Source organism: Impatiens glandulifera, chromosome 2 (assembly GCF_907164915.1).
Source record: "Impatiens glandulifera chromosome 2, dImpGla2.1, whole genome shotgun sequence".
Taxonomy (NCBI): domain Eukaryota; kingdom Viridiplantae; phylum Streptophyta; class Magnoliopsida; order Ericales; family Balsaminaceae; genus Impatiens; species Impatiens glandulifera.
In genome coordinates this window covers 67,922,437-67,940,322 of record NC_061863.1, presented here as the reverse complement: position 1 = coordinate 67,940,322, position 17,886 = coordinate 67,922,437, and the positions used below count along the sequence as shown (strand labels likewise).

The following is a 17,886-nucleotide window of genomic DNA, read 5'->3' as shown; positions in this document are numbered from 1 at the left end:
AACAAAAGGATAGCATAAAAGTTCAGGAGAAGAATGAGAAAGCCCAAGAAAATGAAATTGAAGAATCAGGAACTGTAAAGCATCTAGAGGAAACTAAAGATGAAGAAGCAGATGATGAAAATGTTGAGGATTCAGAAGAAGGAGAAGATGAAAAATCAAAGGAAGGAGAAGATGAAGAATCGGATAAAGAAGAAGAATTAGAGGGTGAAAATGAAGAAGAATTAGAGGAAGAAAATGTGAAGAATTAGGGGATGTAAGTAATGGAAAATTAGCATATGGAAGTGATAGAAAAGCAGTGGAGGAAAGTGAAGAGGAGACTATAAAAGTAGATCGAAACAACTCAGGCAAAGTTGAAGTCATTAAATGCGCAGCTCACAAACAAACATCATCATATGCAATCGTTCAATCACCAATAGTAAAGCCTAGAGCCAAATATGTGAGGATGAGACGTAAATATAATCGCTGGAATTCGAGGATTGCAAATTGTGTTTTGAGGAATGCAAATTGGGATTCTAAAGCAAAGTAAGAGTAGTCAAAGAGGAAGTTCACAACAGAATCAGAATTTTAAAACTGTAAGTCTTGTATGCTTTTGTTGTTTTTTACTATAATCTTTGTTTGTTTGTTGTTTCCAATTAGATACTCTAGGATCGTTGTTTGTCATCCTTTAATCAAAGATAGATATTGTCTAACTTTGATTTTGACCCTCTCCTACTTTTGAGATTTTTAATGAAATAGCGTTAAATTGTTTTCCCAAAAAAAAAAATTGAACTACAACAGTTTCAACTATGATTCAAAATGTGATAGCCAAAGATGTATATATCAGCAAAAATAATAGTCACATTAGTTTTATAATAAAATTGTCTCACATTCATTATATGGAGATTTTGGCCACAACGTCTATGATTTAGGAATCAGACAACAAAAACTTCCACCAACGATGATGACTGTTTAAAGTTCAGTTAGGAAGCACTTGAGGTTAATCGAAAGAAGGAAGAAGATAAAATCTAAAAGAACTTGGGGTAAATCGGAAGATGGAAAAGTTAAAAAAAAAATTGAGAGTTGTGGAGGGTAATGAGAGAGAAAAAATGGGTAAGGAAAAATAAGTTTTGTTTGAATGGAAAAAAAATTAAAAATAATGTGAATTTAAAAAATAAATTAAGTGGATATTAAATGTGGCAAAAATTTTGACGCTGTTTAACATTGTCACGATGTTACAAATATATGTAGTCTTTTGTGAAATTTGACCTGAATCTAATTGGTTATGTCAGAGACCGTCAATGCCTATTGGGAGGCATGAATTGGGACGACCAAAAAAGCGAGACATATAAGTTGGACATTTATCCCTATAATTTTCTTATGGTTTATCTGGTTAAAAAGAAATTGGATAATATTTAATAACCAAAGTAGGTCGTTAATAATTATTCACAATGTCATTATCATGGCGTTGTTGGAGATTAGATCCGAAAAGCTCGTGGATTCGTGTGAGGACTTTATTGCTCTGTTTGAAAATCTTCGAGTCAATTAATTGTTTCTTTGTAACTAATATTTACCCTCAATCTTATGTTTTTGTCGTCGTGTTTAATTTTTTTTTTAATGAAATGGATATTTAAAAGACAGAATATATATATATATATATATATATATATATATATATATATATATATATATATTTATATTAAAAGTTTTTCTAGATGAGCCTTGTTTTGCCGATTCAGATAAATAACATTAAATCAACTTGAGGTATGCCTAATTATATTTTGCCGTACATATTTTTATTTACCAGTGTATACCAGCCCAAAATTATGTGTAGTACATATTTTTAACCGGCGTATACTGATCATTTACCAGCCCAAAATTATTTGTCGTTCATATTATTTAACCAACGTACATTGATCATTTACACTACATTTCGTAAGGTGTACTATCTTATAGACATAGTATAATTATATGTACAGTGAATTAAAAGAAATATTTGGTTGATATATATTTATATATATACCTTATATGATGTATAATATTATACCTACTTATACTAGTTACAAGAATGTAAAAGTAATTATAAAAATTAATATTCTTATTTTATCCTTAATTTTATAAATTATTAAAATTTTAATTTCTTTATTATATTTTAAAATATAATAATAATAATAATAATAATAATAATAAATTATATCTAAATATTAATTTAACATTTAACATTTTTATTTGATTTTTTAATTTATATATTTTTTTTATCTCTATTAAAAGTTTATATTATTTTAAATATAAAATTTTTAATGTGATAATTTTTATACATATTTAAATATAATTATTATTTAAAAATAATAATAATATTAATTAAAATAATAGTCATATATAAAATTAATTTATAAGATAAAATTGTATTTTATTATTAATAAATAATATTTATAATTAATTATATAAATTACTAATGTTATTATTATTAATCAATACAACTTATATCTATATAATTTATTTCTAAAACTAATTTATAATTATAACATTATAATTTCAGATTTTATTTTATTAAAATTATTATTATTAATAATATTTTATTTTAAACAAATAATTAATATTATTTCAATAAACAAATATTTATAATAATACATAAATTTCAAAATTAAATATTAATTAATATATAAATAAATTTTATTTATATAATTATATAAGTTAAATTATAAAGAATTATATATAAAATAATGTAAATCATATAATAATATTATTTATTTTAAAAATATATTTATATATAATTAATAATGCAAACTATTTCTAATAAATATTAAAATAATAATTTAAAAATATATAAGGTTAAAATAGTCTTTTATATTTCTTACTATTTTTTTATACCACAAACCAAAAAAATATATATATAAAATATATATAATTTATACATATTTTTAACTCCTAACCAAACACTAATAACCTATATAATTTATACCTTATATTACCTCCTTATAATTTATACCTTATATTACCTCCTTATAATTTATACCACTTACAACTTATACCTATATAACTAGTATATCATACCAAATACCAAACACTACCTAAGGTACAAAATTATATGTCAATATAATTATTTATCGGCACAAAATTATGTGATAGTTCATATTTATTTTCGACATAATGATCCTTTAGCGACATAAAATTATGTCAGTACATATTTTACAAGCGTACAATGATCATTTATCGACAAAAAATTATGTGAAAGTACATCTTTCTTACCGGCATATATTAACATTTACCGACACAAATTTATATATAAGAAAATTCTTTTATGGTCTATATTGATTATTTACCGTCATAAATTTATATGTCTATAGATCTTTGTCGACTTTGGGACATGTGCGACAAAACTTTTTATTATTACGTGCTTATACAAATTGTTTTATGTAGTTCTTTTTAAGTATATATATATATATATATATATATATATATATATATATATATATATATATATATATATATATATTAATTTTAAATCAACACAGATTAAGATGTTTTAAATAATTCAAAATTTTAAATAATTTAAAAGTATTGTAGAAGATAAAACTATTTCTATTTTATAAAAATAAAAAGACAAATTTTCAATTCAATAATTAATTAGTCATTGATGGGATTGGTGCAAATTAATGGGGCATGCCAACCACCAACCCACTAGAAAAATAGAAAATTTGTCTATTTTGGTTGACTTTTGACTTTTTAAATCCAGTACCAAAGGCTATGGATTGTTTGATCTTTTAATTTATTTATTTTTCAAAAAATAGTTTATTTTGATCACATCAACATATAATGTGACACCAAAATAAAAAAATAGTTTATTTTGATCACACCAACATATAATGTGACACTCTGGGTAAGCCAGCAAGCTCTCGGAAAAGGAGATTTTGTAACATAATGACACAAGTTAAAAACAAAGAATTTTTTTTTTGTTATGAATTCAAATCTCACTAAAAACAATTTTTTTTAATCATTTTTTAAACTAAACTTAAGACAATAAAAATTAATTTTACATTTTTTAACCGAAATCTAGGACAGCCCAAACCTCGGGCCTACTCTAAATGTGATTAGGGTGGGATAAACATACAAGAGAATAATGCCTCACACTGTCAATAATAGTAATAACATCAAATATACTTGAAAGACCAAATTATATTAATTAATTTAAAGAGAAGGCATCAATGAACCATTAATTATACAATTGATATGTAGTTAATTATCAAAGGAATCTATCATAATTTATGTAGGGAAATAATAAGGGATGAAATAATATAATAACAAAAAGTAAGGGAAACGATATATCATTCTTATTATTAAATTTTCAATCCAGAATTATTATTCCTCCTCCTTTCATTTCACATTTATATAATGAGCTAGTTTGATTCGATTTATTCTTAGTTTATTGACGCCAGCAGCTTATGGACAGCTTATTGACAGTAAATTTGAAACTATCTCAATTTATTTAATCGTTAAACTTTGGAATGTTTGATTCAGTTTATATGCTTAATTTATTTATTTTTTATATTTAAAATATTATTTAATAATTAATATTATATATATATATATATTAATTTAATTTTAAATATTAATAAATTATTTAAATTAAAGAATAGTTTATTTTAAAAAAATTATATTAAAATATTAATTTTTATAAAACTTTGTAATATATCATTTTAAATATTAATAAATTATATAAATTAAAAAATAATATATTTTAAAATAAATGATATGAATATATTAATTTTTATAAATATATAATTTTAAATATATTTAATATATATATATATGATATAAAAAATATATACAAATATTTTAAAACTTACCGTTTCCTCTTTTATTTGAAAATCACTCTTTTGTCTTCATCTCCATTTCTATTTCTATTTCAATTTTTTTTTTTAAATATTTAGATAAATTCATTCAATAAAGAAATAAAGAAAAATAATTTATTATTATATATATTTTCACATTTCTAAACTTCCCTCCAATTTTTAATTGTCAATTATACTTTTAGCGTTTCACCTTCCATCTTTATATTCATTTAGGCCAGGTTTGATTCATCTTAATAAATAATTAATTAATATTTAATTATAAAATAAAAATTATAAATTAAAAAAATTAAAGTGTATTTATATTTTATATTTTATTTAATTATTTTATATATTAAGATATATATTATAAATAATAAATAAAAATGTATTTAAATGTATATTTTATTATTAAAATAATTTTATATAAATATATAAAAATATTAATAATAAATAAAATAGATGAAAAGAAATTAATAAAAATATTAAATAGATAAGAGAAAATGAATAAAATAATTAAAAATTAATTAAATAAATAAGAGAGAATGAAAAAAATATATTTAAAAGTGATGAAAGAGAAAAACGCAGAAATTATAAATTTAAACGAATGAGAAGAAAGGTAGGAAGAAAATTGAGTTTAAATTCAAAAATGTGTTTAATTATAATTTTTTAAGTGAACTTATTACGTAAAATTACTGTAACAATTTATTACATAAACGCTCAAACACAGTGTTTAAATGTTCAAACACAGCGTTTAAACTGAATTAATTAATAATAATGTCAAACAAGTTCCATCGGAGGTTGGCAAAGTCATGTCAAGCTTCTTCTAGATAGAAGAGGAGGAAAGGGTCAAAAAGTTTTGGAACACTAAAGTATTGCCAAAGATGTGAAAGCTTTGACCAAAGTTTACTAATCAAATCATTTTTAAACAAAGATTTCAACAAAATTAAGTTAATGAAATATTATTTTATTCCAAACCTTATCAATTCCATGTTCCTTCTATTATTTTTATAAAAATATTTTTATTATTATACATTAATAATTATTTTTTTTGAAAATTAATATCCACTAAAATTTTTTAAATATCTAAATATTTCAAAGTTTATTTTAAATATTTTGTGCATATATACTTCTATATTTTTATTAATTTAATATTATTTTTTTTCTTGAAAAAACGGTTAAAACCATTTTATTAAAATTTCAAGTCATTCTATAATTAAGGATGACAATTAAAAACCCTAAAATATTAATTTAACACTATTTGATTATATATATAAATACTTAATTATCATTTGTTACAAAAATTTATGGAATTTATTCTATTGGTATGATCTTTAGATTTAGATTGAGTCATCCTTAATAAATTATAAAAAGAAAATTAGAATTTATTTTTTTTAAAATTTGTTATGTCATTCTTATTTAATTGTTTTAATTTTATATTGTATTATTTGTATATTAATTTTTTCATATGTAAAATTTATTAAGAATTAACTTTTTATTAATTTTTATTGAGAAGTTTTAAAATTAAGTACGAACTCAATGTTTATCTCAAACTTTAACTTAAAATAGTTTTAATTAGAATTCAACTCCTAATATTTTGTATTTTAATTACAATTATTATCATTTGAGCTAAAATGAACTGTTATCTTAATTTTTCAAACGTTGATTTGCTTCTTTTTCTTTTTTTCAAAAATAAAACCAATCATGTTAATTAGATAACTGAATCAATTTCATTTTATAATTTAATCAAAAAAATTATTAAAAAATAAAATATCAAGCAAACAAGTTTAATTTAATTTGATTTGATTAAATTTTGTATATGAAATGAAAAACAAAATCACTTTTATTTTATATTTTAATAATTTTAAAAAGTATTGTGAGAAAATACTAATTTTTAAATAATCTTAATTTATTAGTAGGAACTGGATTGATTCTTGATTGTTTGTGGTTTTATAAATTTAAAATGAAATAATGAAAATAATTGATTGTATTTAAATGAAAGTAATTATATTTTGATTGAAAATAAAAAAGAATAATTAAAAGGATAATAATAGAACATTGTTTTTATAGAAAAGAAAAAGAAAAAAAAAAAAAAAAAAGAGTCAAAGATAAAATGAGTACATATGTCAGTCAAGTAATTAGTTAGTCAGCTAGGCGCGTAAATATAGCACAGTTACGACTCCAATTTTGAATATCATCATCCTCCTCCTCCTCCAGTAGTAGTCCAAACAAACAGGCGACAGATCATCCACATTTTTATCAGATCTCTCTCTCTCTTTCTCTGAGTCTTTGGGCGGGCGGGCGGCCATATGTAAAGTCTTAATTCGTGTATGGACTTTGGAGATCGATCGATCGATCTCGATTGAGGGAAAGGTTTCGCGACTCTCATCATCGGCGCTGATAGATATTATCAACTGCGATCGATCATCTTCTTCTGCTCAAAATTATTAAATAAGGTTTTTTCCGATTATTCTTACTTTTTCAAGTATCGATATCTAGCTAGCTATATATACTCCTCGTCGATGGAATTCCTTTTCAGAATTATGTTTTTACTTGTTATGGCAGCAGCAGCACCTCCTTTGAGCTTAGATTTCTTTCTTTTATAATATCATCTATACTTAATATATATACTTTTCCCTAATTAATTAATTTGCTTTTAATTCTTCAAATCAAATCAAATAGATACATTTTACTTGTAACGCAACAAGAAAGGCTCCCATTTGCATGATTCGTAGCATTTATATATTATTCATCAATTTTGATTATTAGGAAGGTGCTAATTAAACATCCCAACTCTCATATATATATATTTACTTACAGAAATGAGGACACCGGTAGAGCAATTTGTCATCTTCATCTTCATTTTCACCATACTTGTAGTACTATTGCCCAATACATCGGAAGGTGATGCCAGGGTACAGACAGCGCAGATTATTTGCGGGAATCAACTGGAGAACAACGCCACTATCTTTGTCCCAAATTTTGTGGCAACCATGGAGAACATCAGTAACCAGATTAGGAGAGTTGGTTATGGTGTAGCTGTCACTGGCTCAGGTGGTGTCGACACTAATTATGGCCTTGCCCAGTGTTACGGTGACCTTTCTCTCCTAGATTGCGTCTTATGTTACGCCGAGGCTCGAACTGTTCTTCCCCAGTGTTATCCCCACAATGGTGGCCGCATTTTCCTTGACGGTTGCTTCATGAGATCTGAAAACTACACCTTCTTTCACGAGTATACAGGTATATACCCCCTTTCAATCCAATCATGCATGCATGAGATCTGAAATTGATGAATTTGTATTAATTAATTAATTAATTAATTATAGAAAAGAAAAAAAAAACACAATGTAATTACTGAGCACTAATTAATTCAAGTTGAAATATTCATACATACATACATACATACATACAGGGAAGGAGGATAGAGCTGTGTGTGGGAACAAGACCAGGCAGACCTCTGCGTTTCAACTGTCTGCAACACAGGCTGTGAATCAAGCAGTTGCAGATGCAACAAATGGAAATGGGTATGGAAGAGCCCAGGTGGAAGTATCTGGGACATTAAACCAGTCTGCTTATGTTCTAGCTGATTGCTGGAAATCCCTCAACTCAAACTCTTGCAAGGCTTGTCTAGAAAATGCGACTCATTCTATTCTTGGGTGCCTTCCATGGTCAGAAGGGCGTGCGATGAACACAGGATGCTTTATGCGGTATTCTGATGTAGATTTCCTTAATCCCGTGCCTCTAAATCCAAGGACAAGAAGAGGTATGTATGTATGTATGGCCATTATTTTTAATGTTGGAGTTTTTTTCATTCTTTCTGAGTACTAATATGATGAAACAAACAAACATGCATTCAGGGCGCACAGTAATTATAGTGGTTGCGGCTATCAGTTCTTTGGTGGTTTTGATGACTGTGGCACTTCTTGGAGTTAATATCTGGAAGAGGAGAATAATAGAGAAGAAGAGGAAAGGTATATTACAAAGCTCCTGAATAATCAAAATCCCTTCTTTAATAATAAGTACAATACACAACAGGGAGCTATATAATTTTCATCATTTTTGCTTGTCCAACCCTCCACCAAAATAGGTTCCAACGATGCAGAGAAATTAGTGAAGACACTTCATGACAGTGATTTGAATTTCAAATACTCCACACTAGAGAAAGCCACGGAATCTTTTGCTGAGTCAAATAAGCTTGGACAAGGCGGATTCGGAACAGTTTACAAGGTATAAGAATATATTTGGTTTTGATATGGGGGTTGGTTAAGCTTAAAAAAAAAAGAGAAGAGAGAAACAAAGACGAGGACAAATGTATCAGTATATATATATATATGGGGTTAAGCTTTATTGATCTATTGCAGGGAGTTCTACAAGATGGAAGAGAGATAGCTGTGAAACGTCTCTTCTTCAACAATAGACACAGAGCAGCAGATTTCTACAATGAAGTCAACATAATAAGTAGTGCAGAGCACAAAAACCTGGTGAAGCTGTTAGGTTGCAGCTGTTCTGGCCCTGAAAGTCTTCTTGTTTATGAGTACCTGCCCAACAAGAGTCTTGATGGTTTCATATTTGGTAAGCATACAAATATATTTATACATATATATATATATATATATATCTGTATATGATTTTTAGCGTGAACCTCCCTCCTTGGGTCCCTTGTTGACAGACTCAATGAAGGCTAAAACATTTAACTGGGAGAAGAGATTCCAAATAATAATTGGAACGGCAGAAGGTTTGGTCTACCTTCATGAGAACAGCAAAGCCAGAATCATTCACAGAGATATAAAAGCAAGTAACATACTGTTGGATGTAAGGTTTCGTGCTAAAATTGCAGACTTTGGATTAGCCAGGTCCTTCCAAGAGGATAAAAGTCACATCAGCACTGCCATTGCAGGAACACTGTAAGCTTTCTCAAAAAAATATCTTCTCCTTAATTGTACAAGTAATAATAGTTAATGTTTTCTTGACACACACATACAGAGGATATATGGCTCCGGAGTACCTAGCCCATGGGCAGTTGACAGAGAAGGCTGACGTGTACAGCTTTGGTGTGCTGTTATTAGAGATTGTGACTGGCAAACAAAACAATAAGGGTAACGCTGCAGATTACACAGACAGTCTTGTCACAATGGTAATAGATAGATAGTTGTTGTTCTATGAATTACTTTTGGAGATATTTTGTTATTAGAGAATTTTATGGAATGGAAAAACAGGTATGGAAGCATTTTCAAGGAGGGTGTGTAGAGGAAGTTATTGAGGCAAACTTGATGTTGAAGAAGCAGAAGAATGAAGCAGTGAAGAGTGAGGTGTTGAGAGTAGTGCACGTAGGTCTCCTATGTGCCCAAGAGATTCCAACATTGCGTCCATCAATGTCAAAGGCATTACAAATGCTGGTAAACAAGGATGAAGTACTACCTCCACCTACAACTCCACCTTTTACAGACGAGACAACCATGGAACTTAACAGCTTTTCGGACAGACAAGCTTCCCCACACATGATCAATCCTGGCGATCCCAATTCTTCGTTTGCCACTGTTTCTACTGTTTCCTTCCACCCAAGGTGAGAAGAAGAAGAAGAAGAAGATTTTATTCAAACTGGGGTCCCTTGTACAAAAATATAGATGGAGATGGGAGAAGGTAAGACAAAAAACAAAGTTGGTTGTTGGTTCACAGTTAAGAGAAGAGAAGAGAAGAGAAGAATCATCAGGCAATGATGAGTTACTTACACTACTACTGAGTGAGATCTTCTGGACAAGCCAAACCAAACCAAGCCAGGCAAGGCAGGAGAAGGGTTAATTAGTTTTTTTTGTTAATTATTATAATTATTTTTGATATAAAATGAAATGAATACATTAGTATGTATGTTTACTGACTTTTGAGTGCCCTAAAATACTCATTTTGGGGTGTGTAGTAGTTGTTGAACCCTGAATTGATCAAATATACCACCTGAAAGACTTTTCTTTATAAACCCTATGGATGGATGGATGGATGGATGGATGGATGGATTTAAAAGAGTATTTATTAACATTGACAGTAGGCGATGAAACAAATGAGAAGTCACTCACGGTCTTTGATCAGCAGAATCTGATGAGAAGCGAGGGGAAGTCAGTCACCATTTCAGATCCATAATGCCTTATAAATAGAATACGTACCCTACACACGTGCCTGAGCATATTACCGTGCACCCTCATATAAAGGGGGCGTGGTGTTCCGGTTGGTTGGTCGATCGATCGGAGATGGAGTTTGGACTTTAGAGGTATCATCATCATCACTAACGGGGCATCTCCTTACTTAGGTTGTTGAATATCTTTTTTCCTTCATATTTATTTGTCTATTTGTCTTTATATATATATATATATATTATATTATTGGATGATGAGCTTGTCATTCAAAGCAACCCATTTTCGGTTCCTCTCCCAGTCGACCTCGCCGCCAAGACCTCATCCTTACCGGCGGCCGCCACTGCATAAAACAAGCCCAGGGTGGTGGTGGTGGTGGTGCTTCTTCCGTCACCAAACCAATATTGCAGCAGCAATCCCACAACAACAAGACAAATCTCTCCATGTGATCAATCATTTATACAGTAATCTTCTGGGCATATGCAGGGAACATTCCAAACATGTCCAGTCCCGCAAGCTGTTCGATGAAATTCCTGAAAGACCTATTATTGCCGCTCTAAAGGCTGGTAGAATAGTACACGCAAAGAGTGTCAAGCTAGGATTTCGACTCAATGGACATTTGGGAAACGCTATACTCGATTTGTATGCCAAATGTGGACACGTGTCTTTTGCACTTGAGGCTTTTCACGAGCTTGAGATCAGAGATTTGCAGGCATGGAATTCAGTTCTCGCAATGTTCTCAAGGCTCGGACGCTTGGAGCAGGTCCTTGGCCACTTTGGGTCCATGCGCGGGGTGGTGATGCCGGACCAGTTCACGTTTGCTTTCGTTTCATCCGCTTGTGCTGGACTGAAAGATGTTGAATATGGGAAACAAGTCCATTGCAATGTTCTCAAGCTGGGTCTTGCTTCCAGTTCCTTTTGTGAAGGGTCTCTTATTGATATGTATGCAAAATGCGGCCGTTTGACTGACGCCCGACAGATTCTCGATGCTTCAGAAGCTTTGGACAATGTTTCTTGGACGGCCATGATTTCGGGGTACGTCCGAGTTGGTTTTCTTGAGGAATCGCTCAAGCTGTTCGAATGTATGCAGAAGAAAAGAGGTCTCGTACCAGACCATGTCGTATTTGTTACTGTCATGAATGCCTGCATAACATTGGGGAAACTAGATGATGCATACCAAATGTTTGCCAAAATGAATAACCCAAATGTTGTAGCATGGAATGTCTTGATTTCTGGAAATACTAAACGAGGTCTTGAAAGTGAAGCGGTTAAAATATTTCAAGACATGAGGAAAGCTGATGTTCGGTCGACAAGGTCCACACTGGGTAGCATTTTGAGCTCCATTGCAAGCTTGGAGAATATTGACCTTGGTTTGCAGGTTCACTCTCACGCCATCAAAGAAGGTCTAGCTTTTAACATTTATGTGGGGAGTTCTTTGATTAACATGTACTCCAAATGCAGAAAAATGGAAGACGCCAAAAAAGTATTTGATCTTCTCGATGAGAAGAAGAAGAATGTAGTGCTGTGGAATGCAATACTGGCCGGTTTTGCACAAAATGAATACTCGGTTGAAGTCATTGAGCTATTTCTGGAGATGAGAAACTCGGGGGGATTTCACGCCGCCGACGATTTCACGTTTACAAGCGTCCTCAGCGCATGCGGTAGCTTAGAAAATCTAGAATTGGGACGCCAGTTACATGCTTGCACCGTCAAGAAAAACCTCGCTGCTGCAAACTTATTCGTGGGAAACGCGTTGGTCGATATGTATGGTAAGTGCAGGAATCTGACAGAAGCAAGACGCCAGTTTGAGCTAATTCCAGATCGCGATAATGTTTCTTGGAATGCGATTATCGTGGGGTACGTACAAGAAGAAGAGGCGGCGGAGGCTTTCAAATTGTTCCGGAGAATGAGGTTAGAAGGGATTGCACCGGATGAAGTGAGCTTAACCGGTATAGCTAACGCCTGTGCGAATCTTCAAGCAATCAATACAGGAAAACAGGTGCACTGTTTATCTGTGAAACTCGGTTTAGAAAATGGACTTTACTGCGGGAGCTCTCTAATAGACATGTATTGTAAATGTGGAGCCATGGAAGATGCATATGGAATTCTCAACCGCATGCCCAAATTGAACGTGCCTGCGATAAATGCTTTAATCGGTGGATATAGTAAGTCATTGGACTTAGAAAAGGCGGTGAATCTTCTTTATGTGATGCGGGATGAAGGCTTGAAACCCTCTGAAATCACATATGCATGTCTAGTAGATTCGATTGACGGAGGACCTTCTTCCTTGCATTTTGGAAAACAGATGCATTGTGTTATCCTGAAAGCCGGGTTTTTGTCTGATGCTGATTATATTGGCGTATCCCTTGTTAGCATGTACTTGAATTGCGGAGAGTTTCTGGATGCCAGAAATGCGTTCCTAGGGTTCCCGAATCCAAAGAGTTTAGTCCTATGGACTTGTGTTATATCAGGGCATGCTCAAAACAATTGCTGTGAGGTAGCAATAGAGCTTTATCATAGAATGCGGAACTGGAACGTGATGCCCGACCAGGCAACATTCGCCAGCGTCCTGAAAGCGTGCTCGTCTTTAGCCGTCCTGAGGGGGGGTGAAGAGATACACTCTATTGTTTTCCACACCGGTTTTGACTCCGACACTTTGATTGCTAGTGCGCTGATAGACATGTACGCCAAATGTGGAGAACTGAGAAGCTCCATGCAGGTTTTCGCAGAGATGGAGACTAAGACCAGTGTTGTTCAGTGGAACTCAATGATTGTGGGGTTCGCTAAAAATGGGTACGCAGACGACGCGTTTCGTTTGTTCGGCGAGATGAGGGAAGCAAACGTGGAGCCGGACGAGGTGACCTTCCTGGGGATTCTTACTGCGTGCAGCCACACGGGAAGAGTATCAGAAGGTCGGGAAGTATTTGAGATTATGACTAAACAATATGGAATGAGGCCAAGTTCGGAGCACTGTGCTTGCATGATCGACATTCTTGGAAGATCGGGCAATCTGGATGAAGCGTTAGAGTTGATTGAAAACCTGGAATTTGCACCGGGAGTTATGATGTGGTCCTCATTCCTGGCCGCTTGCAGAATGCACGGGGACGATGCGAGAGGGAAGGTTGCGGCTGAAAAGCTGATTGAATTGGAACCCGGGAGTTCGTCTCCTTATGTGTTGAAATCCCATTTGTATGCAGCATCGGAGAACTGGGAAGGGGTTAATTCGATCAGGAAGAGGATGAGAGAAAAAGGTGCAAGTAAGTTTCCGGGATACAGCAGGGTCAGCTCTAAATTCTAATTAATTAAGAAAATGAATTGAAGTAAAAATCCTGTACAAATAATAATAATAATGATAATAATCTGTTGTATTCTTAGAGATGAAAGAAATGTTTAGTGGTTAAAAGTGCAATGTAGGTGATGGATGATCGATCATCGTCGTCATCATCATCTTGGGCCGGAGAGCTCCATGGGTTCCATGACGAGAGATGATTCTTCAATGAAGTCGGAGTATCTTTGAGTAGCAGCAGCAGCAGCAGTTCCAGTTGGAAGGAGGAGAAGGCATTTTGGTGTCTCCACCACCACCTTTTGATGAGAAGCAGCAGCCGCCTCCGCCGCCCATTTCTCAGCCAACCCATCATCCCCTTCTAACATCCTAAGCACCTCCGACATCTTCGGACGATGAACCGGGTTGAATTCAGTACACAACAGCGCCACCTGGACCATTTCCTCTACTTCTATCCAGTCCAATTTTCCCTTAAAATCTTTATCCACCATTACATGCAACTTTCCTTCTTCACGAACCTTCTTAACCTACAAAACAATATTTTAATTAGGACCTACGTACCTTAAAACAAACAAACAAACAAACAAATGTATTTGATTACATATACCCAATCAAGCATGACCCCTTTCTGGTTTGCAGCCCGGCCAAAGTCCAAAGCCTTCTGCCCGGTGATAAGCTCAAGAAGCAAGATTCCAAAGCCAAAAACGTCGGTCTTTTCTGATGACTGGCCGGTGGAGAGATACTCGGGAGCAATATGGCCAACGGTGCCTCGAACGGCGGTGGTGACGTGAGAATCCCTATGGTCGAGGAGTTTGGCTAACCCAAAATCTCCTACAACCGCCTCAAAATCTTGGTCCAACAAAATATTGGCGGCTTTAACGTCGCGATGAATGATCTTGGGGTCGCACTGCTCGTGCAAGTATACTAATCCCCGTGCAGTACCTAACGCTATCTTCTTTCGTCTAGACCAGTCCAAGACAGCAACACCATCACGAATATGATCTGTTTGTTTGTTTGTTCGTTTGTTTCTAATCATTATTATTATTTATATTTATGTATAAAAAAAAAGAAAAAAAAAAAAGACATACCTCCTCCTCTTAGCCGGGATGCTACACTCCCATTTGGCATGTATGGATAAACGAGAAGCCTTTCGTTTTCAGTGGTGCAGAAGCCGAGAAGCCTGAGGAGATTGCGATGAACTGCCAAACTTATCAATTCGACTTCCGTCTGGAACTGAATCTCCCCGCCAACGGCGTTATAGTCCTTCAACCTCTTTACCGCAACAAGGCTACCGTTGTTCAAGCATCCCTTATAAACCACTCCAAAACCACCTTTCCCTAGAATATTCTTCACGTTGAAATGATCCGTCGCATTTCGTAGTTCCTTGAAACTATATCTTTTCAAATGCCCTAAGCATACTTCTGGATCATATTGATCTGCGAGTTGTTACAAATCAATCAATCAATCAATCTTAACATTCTATCTATCTTATAGCAACCAACAAAACAAAACAAAACAAAACATCACTACGTACGTACGTAAGTACTCACCGTTAACATCGAAGAAAACCTGTTGATTGTGTGTGTATCTCCACAAAACAAGTAACCCAATACAAACTACACCCACAACTGCACAACCCAGCCCCGCCCCCAAAGCTACAGCCACACGATGATTTTTCCTACCCGATTCCGATTCAGCTGTTGGCACGAGAAAGTCAAAACCCTCAATAATCACATACTCAAATTAAAATATTACTCACATGCTGGAAATGACAATGGCTCTGGATAGATAACAGAACAATTGTTGCCTGAATTCTGCCCACAAATTAATGGGTTGCCAATTATACTGAAACAACAACAGTATAATTAATTAGTTACTTAACCAGATAATAATAATAATAATAATAATAATAAGAGATAATAACAGTCTCACTTGAATGTTCTTGCAGAGATTTTAGGCAATGATCCACTCAGATTGTTAAAAGAAAGGTCCCTGCAATTAAAAATAAATAAATAAATAAATAAAAACTGTGTCAACCACTGGCATTGAGTGAGAGATAGAATACATACACGAGAGCAAGACCTTCAACATTGGACAAAGATTCAGGAATAGGTCCAATAAGACTATTGTTATTGAGTCGCCTGATATTTCTCGAGAAAAAAGAAAAACATACATAAAGAAGAAGAAGAAGAAGATCAAATAAACAAAATAAAATAAAAAGTTGTAGTAACTCACAAGTAATTCAAGTTCCTGAGATCACCGACAGAAGTGGGTATCTGACCATTGAAGTTATTGGCAGAAAGATCAAGTGTCTGAAGCTTGTCCAATTTCCCAATCACATCTGGAATCAGACCTGTAATGGCATTGTTTTGCAGCAACCTGCGTGCGTGCGTGTGATGAATGATTCAAAACAAGTATGTGAGGGTAAAGGAAAGGAAAGGAAAGGAAAGGAAAGAATGAATGGGTTTTTGTTTGTTGAGATCATCATCTTACACAGATTGCAAGTTAGTGAGGTTTCCAATTCCAGGGGAGAGAATCCCTGATAAGCTTTGACTTGGGAGGCCACTACTGATATAAAACTTAGGACTTAATTATTAACCAACCAAGCTATTAAATAATTAATTAATGAAAATAGCTTACGTACAGGGCGGAAACATAACCGTCGGGTGAGCATGTAACCATCCTCCAACTACAGGGATCTACCGAGTTGATATCCCAATTCTCCAGAACGTTGTAAGGGTCATTCAGATCATTTTTAATGGCCATTAAAGCTACAACTGTTGTTGAAATATATAAAAATAAGAAAAACTATCTATCTATCTATCTTATCTAGCATAATAATAAACCCATTACTTAAATCCTAATTACCTTCGTAGTTTATTCCAGTAGGAGAAAGGGTTGCAGAACAGACTCCAAAGAATCCTAAAACCAGAAATCCCAATTCCCAGCATAATATTCTTCCTCCCATACTTGAGCTGATCAAAAAAAAAAAAAAAAAAAAAAAATCTTTCTTTTTTTCTTGTTATAAAGCAGCTGTATTGAGCACCATTAATCTTTTCTTCTCCTCCTGGACCTAAATGCCAAAATGGACTGGACGAAAACAGAACTAGGATTGATTATGTGACTGGAAGAAAGTGAACAAGGAATGAAGGGAAGAAAGAAAGAAAGGGATGAAATTGGGATCTAGAGAGTGGCGGATGATGATGATGTCTGAATAATTGGGATCTTGTTGTTAGCAGCAGCTAGTTCGTCGATCCTTTGGGTGAATGGCCTCCAACAATGAAATTAATAAATGATTTGATGATGTTGTTATTGTTGATAGAATGATAGCAAGCAGCCAGGGAGGAGGAGGAGGAGGTTGTATTATTTTTGAAGAATAGGACTGTTCTGGCCTGCCTGCCTCCCTCTCGCTGCTGAGTGATTGGATTGGATTGGACTGACGAGCGAGAGGGACTACTGATCAGATAATAATATAATACAGAGATACATAGAGAGATGAAAGAACAGTAGAGTAGTAGCAAAAAAGCAAACCCAAAGAAATGTTTTTGGCTGGCAGGGTCACGTGCTTGTCTTGTCCTAGTCTTTGTTGGCATTCGCCAGATTATTTCTTTCTCAATTCTTTCTATTTTTTTTTTTCTTTTTTTTTTTCTAATACCAAAATTCTCTTCAACTTTTT

General features: G+C 33.0%; 3 protein-coding genes across 4 annotated transcripts; 2 read left to right on the top strand and 1 right to left on the bottom strand.

Moving 5' to 3' along the window:
* Window positions 1–7,048: 7,048 nt before the first annotated feature.
* Window positions 7,049–10,763, top strand: LOC124924046 (cysteine-rich receptor-like protein kinase 2). The gene is made up of 9 exons (XM_047464091.1): window positions 7,049–7,261; window positions 7,626–8,045; window positions 8,218–8,568; window positions 8,663–8,776; window positions 8,893–9,032; window positions 9,167–9,377; window positions 9,475–9,709; window positions 9,789–9,939; window positions 10,022–10,763. Exons 2-9 carry the CDS (start codon window positions 7,628–7,630, stop codon window positions 10,370–10,372), a joined length of 1,971 nt encoding a protein of 656 aa, XP_047320047.1. The 5' UTR covers window positions 7,049–7,261; window positions 7,626–7,627; the 3' UTR covers window positions 10,373–10,763.
* Window positions 10,764–10,990: 227 nt separating this feature from the next.
* Window positions 10,991–14,249, top strand: LOC124924045 (pentatricopeptide repeat-containing protein At3g09040, mitochondrial). The gene has a single exon (XM_047464090.1). The coding sequence runs from the start codon at window positions 11,181–11,183 to the stop codon at window positions 14,223–14,225; it is 3,045 nt and encodes a 1,014-aa protein (XP_047320046.1). The 5' UTR covers window positions 10,991–11,180; the 3' UTR covers window positions 14,226–14,249.
* On the bottom strand, window positions 14,243–17,695 carry LOC124924047 (protein NSP-INTERACTING KINASE 3-like). Of its 2 annotated transcripts, none has more exons than XM_047464092.1 (11): window positions 17,079–17,695; window positions 16,855–16,987; window positions 16,704–16,778; window positions 16,446–16,589; window positions 16,280–16,351; window positions 16,143–16,202; window positions 15,970–16,055; window positions 15,761–15,907; window positions 15,299–15,646; window positions 14,818–15,212; window positions 14,243–14,737 (listed from the first exon to the last, which is right to left on the bottom strand). In XM_047464092.1, exons 1-11 carry the CDS (start codon window positions 17,176–17,178, stop codon window positions 14,372–14,374), a joined length of 1,926 nt encoding a protein of 641 aa, XP_047320048.1. In that variant the 5' UTR covers window positions 17,179–17,695; the 3' UTR covers window positions 14,243–14,371. The 2 variants fall into 2 exon arrangements, with proteins under 2 accessions (XP_047320048.1, XP_047320049.1); XM_047464093.1 differs by having other exon boundaries at window positions 16,704–16,775; window positions 17,079–17,694.
* Between the last annotated feature and the right edge of the window lie 191 nt (window positions 17,696–17,886).

Coding starts and splice junctions, on each gene's coding strand:
- LOC124924046 (XM_047464091.1), top strand. CDS start 7,628: ATGAGGACACCGGTAGAGCAATTTGTCATCTTCATCTTCATTTTCACC. Junction 8,046..8,217: donor CTTCTTTCACGAGTATACAG/GTATATACCCCC, acceptor ACATACATACAG/GGAAGGAGGATAGAGCTGTG. Junction 9,940..10,021: donor CAGACAGTCTTGTCACAATG/GTAATAGATAGA, acceptor ATGGAAAAACAG/GTATGGAAGCATTTTCAAGG.
- LOC124924045 (XM_047464090.1), top strand. CDS start 11,181: ATGATGAGCTTGTCATTCAAAGCAACCCATTTTCGGTTCCTCTCCCAG.
- LOC124924047 (XM_047464092.1), bottom strand. CDS start 17,178: ATGGGAGGAAGAATATTATGCTGGGAATTGGGATTTCTGGTTTTAGGA. Junction 16,203..16,279: donor GTTGAAGGTCTTGCTCTCGT/GTATGTATTCTA, acceptor TTTTAATTGCAG/GGACCTTTCTTTTAACAATC. Junction 15,908..15,969: donor GCCATTGTCATTTCCAGCAT/GTGAGTAATATT, acceptor TCGTGCCAACAG/CTGAATCGGAATCGGGTAGG.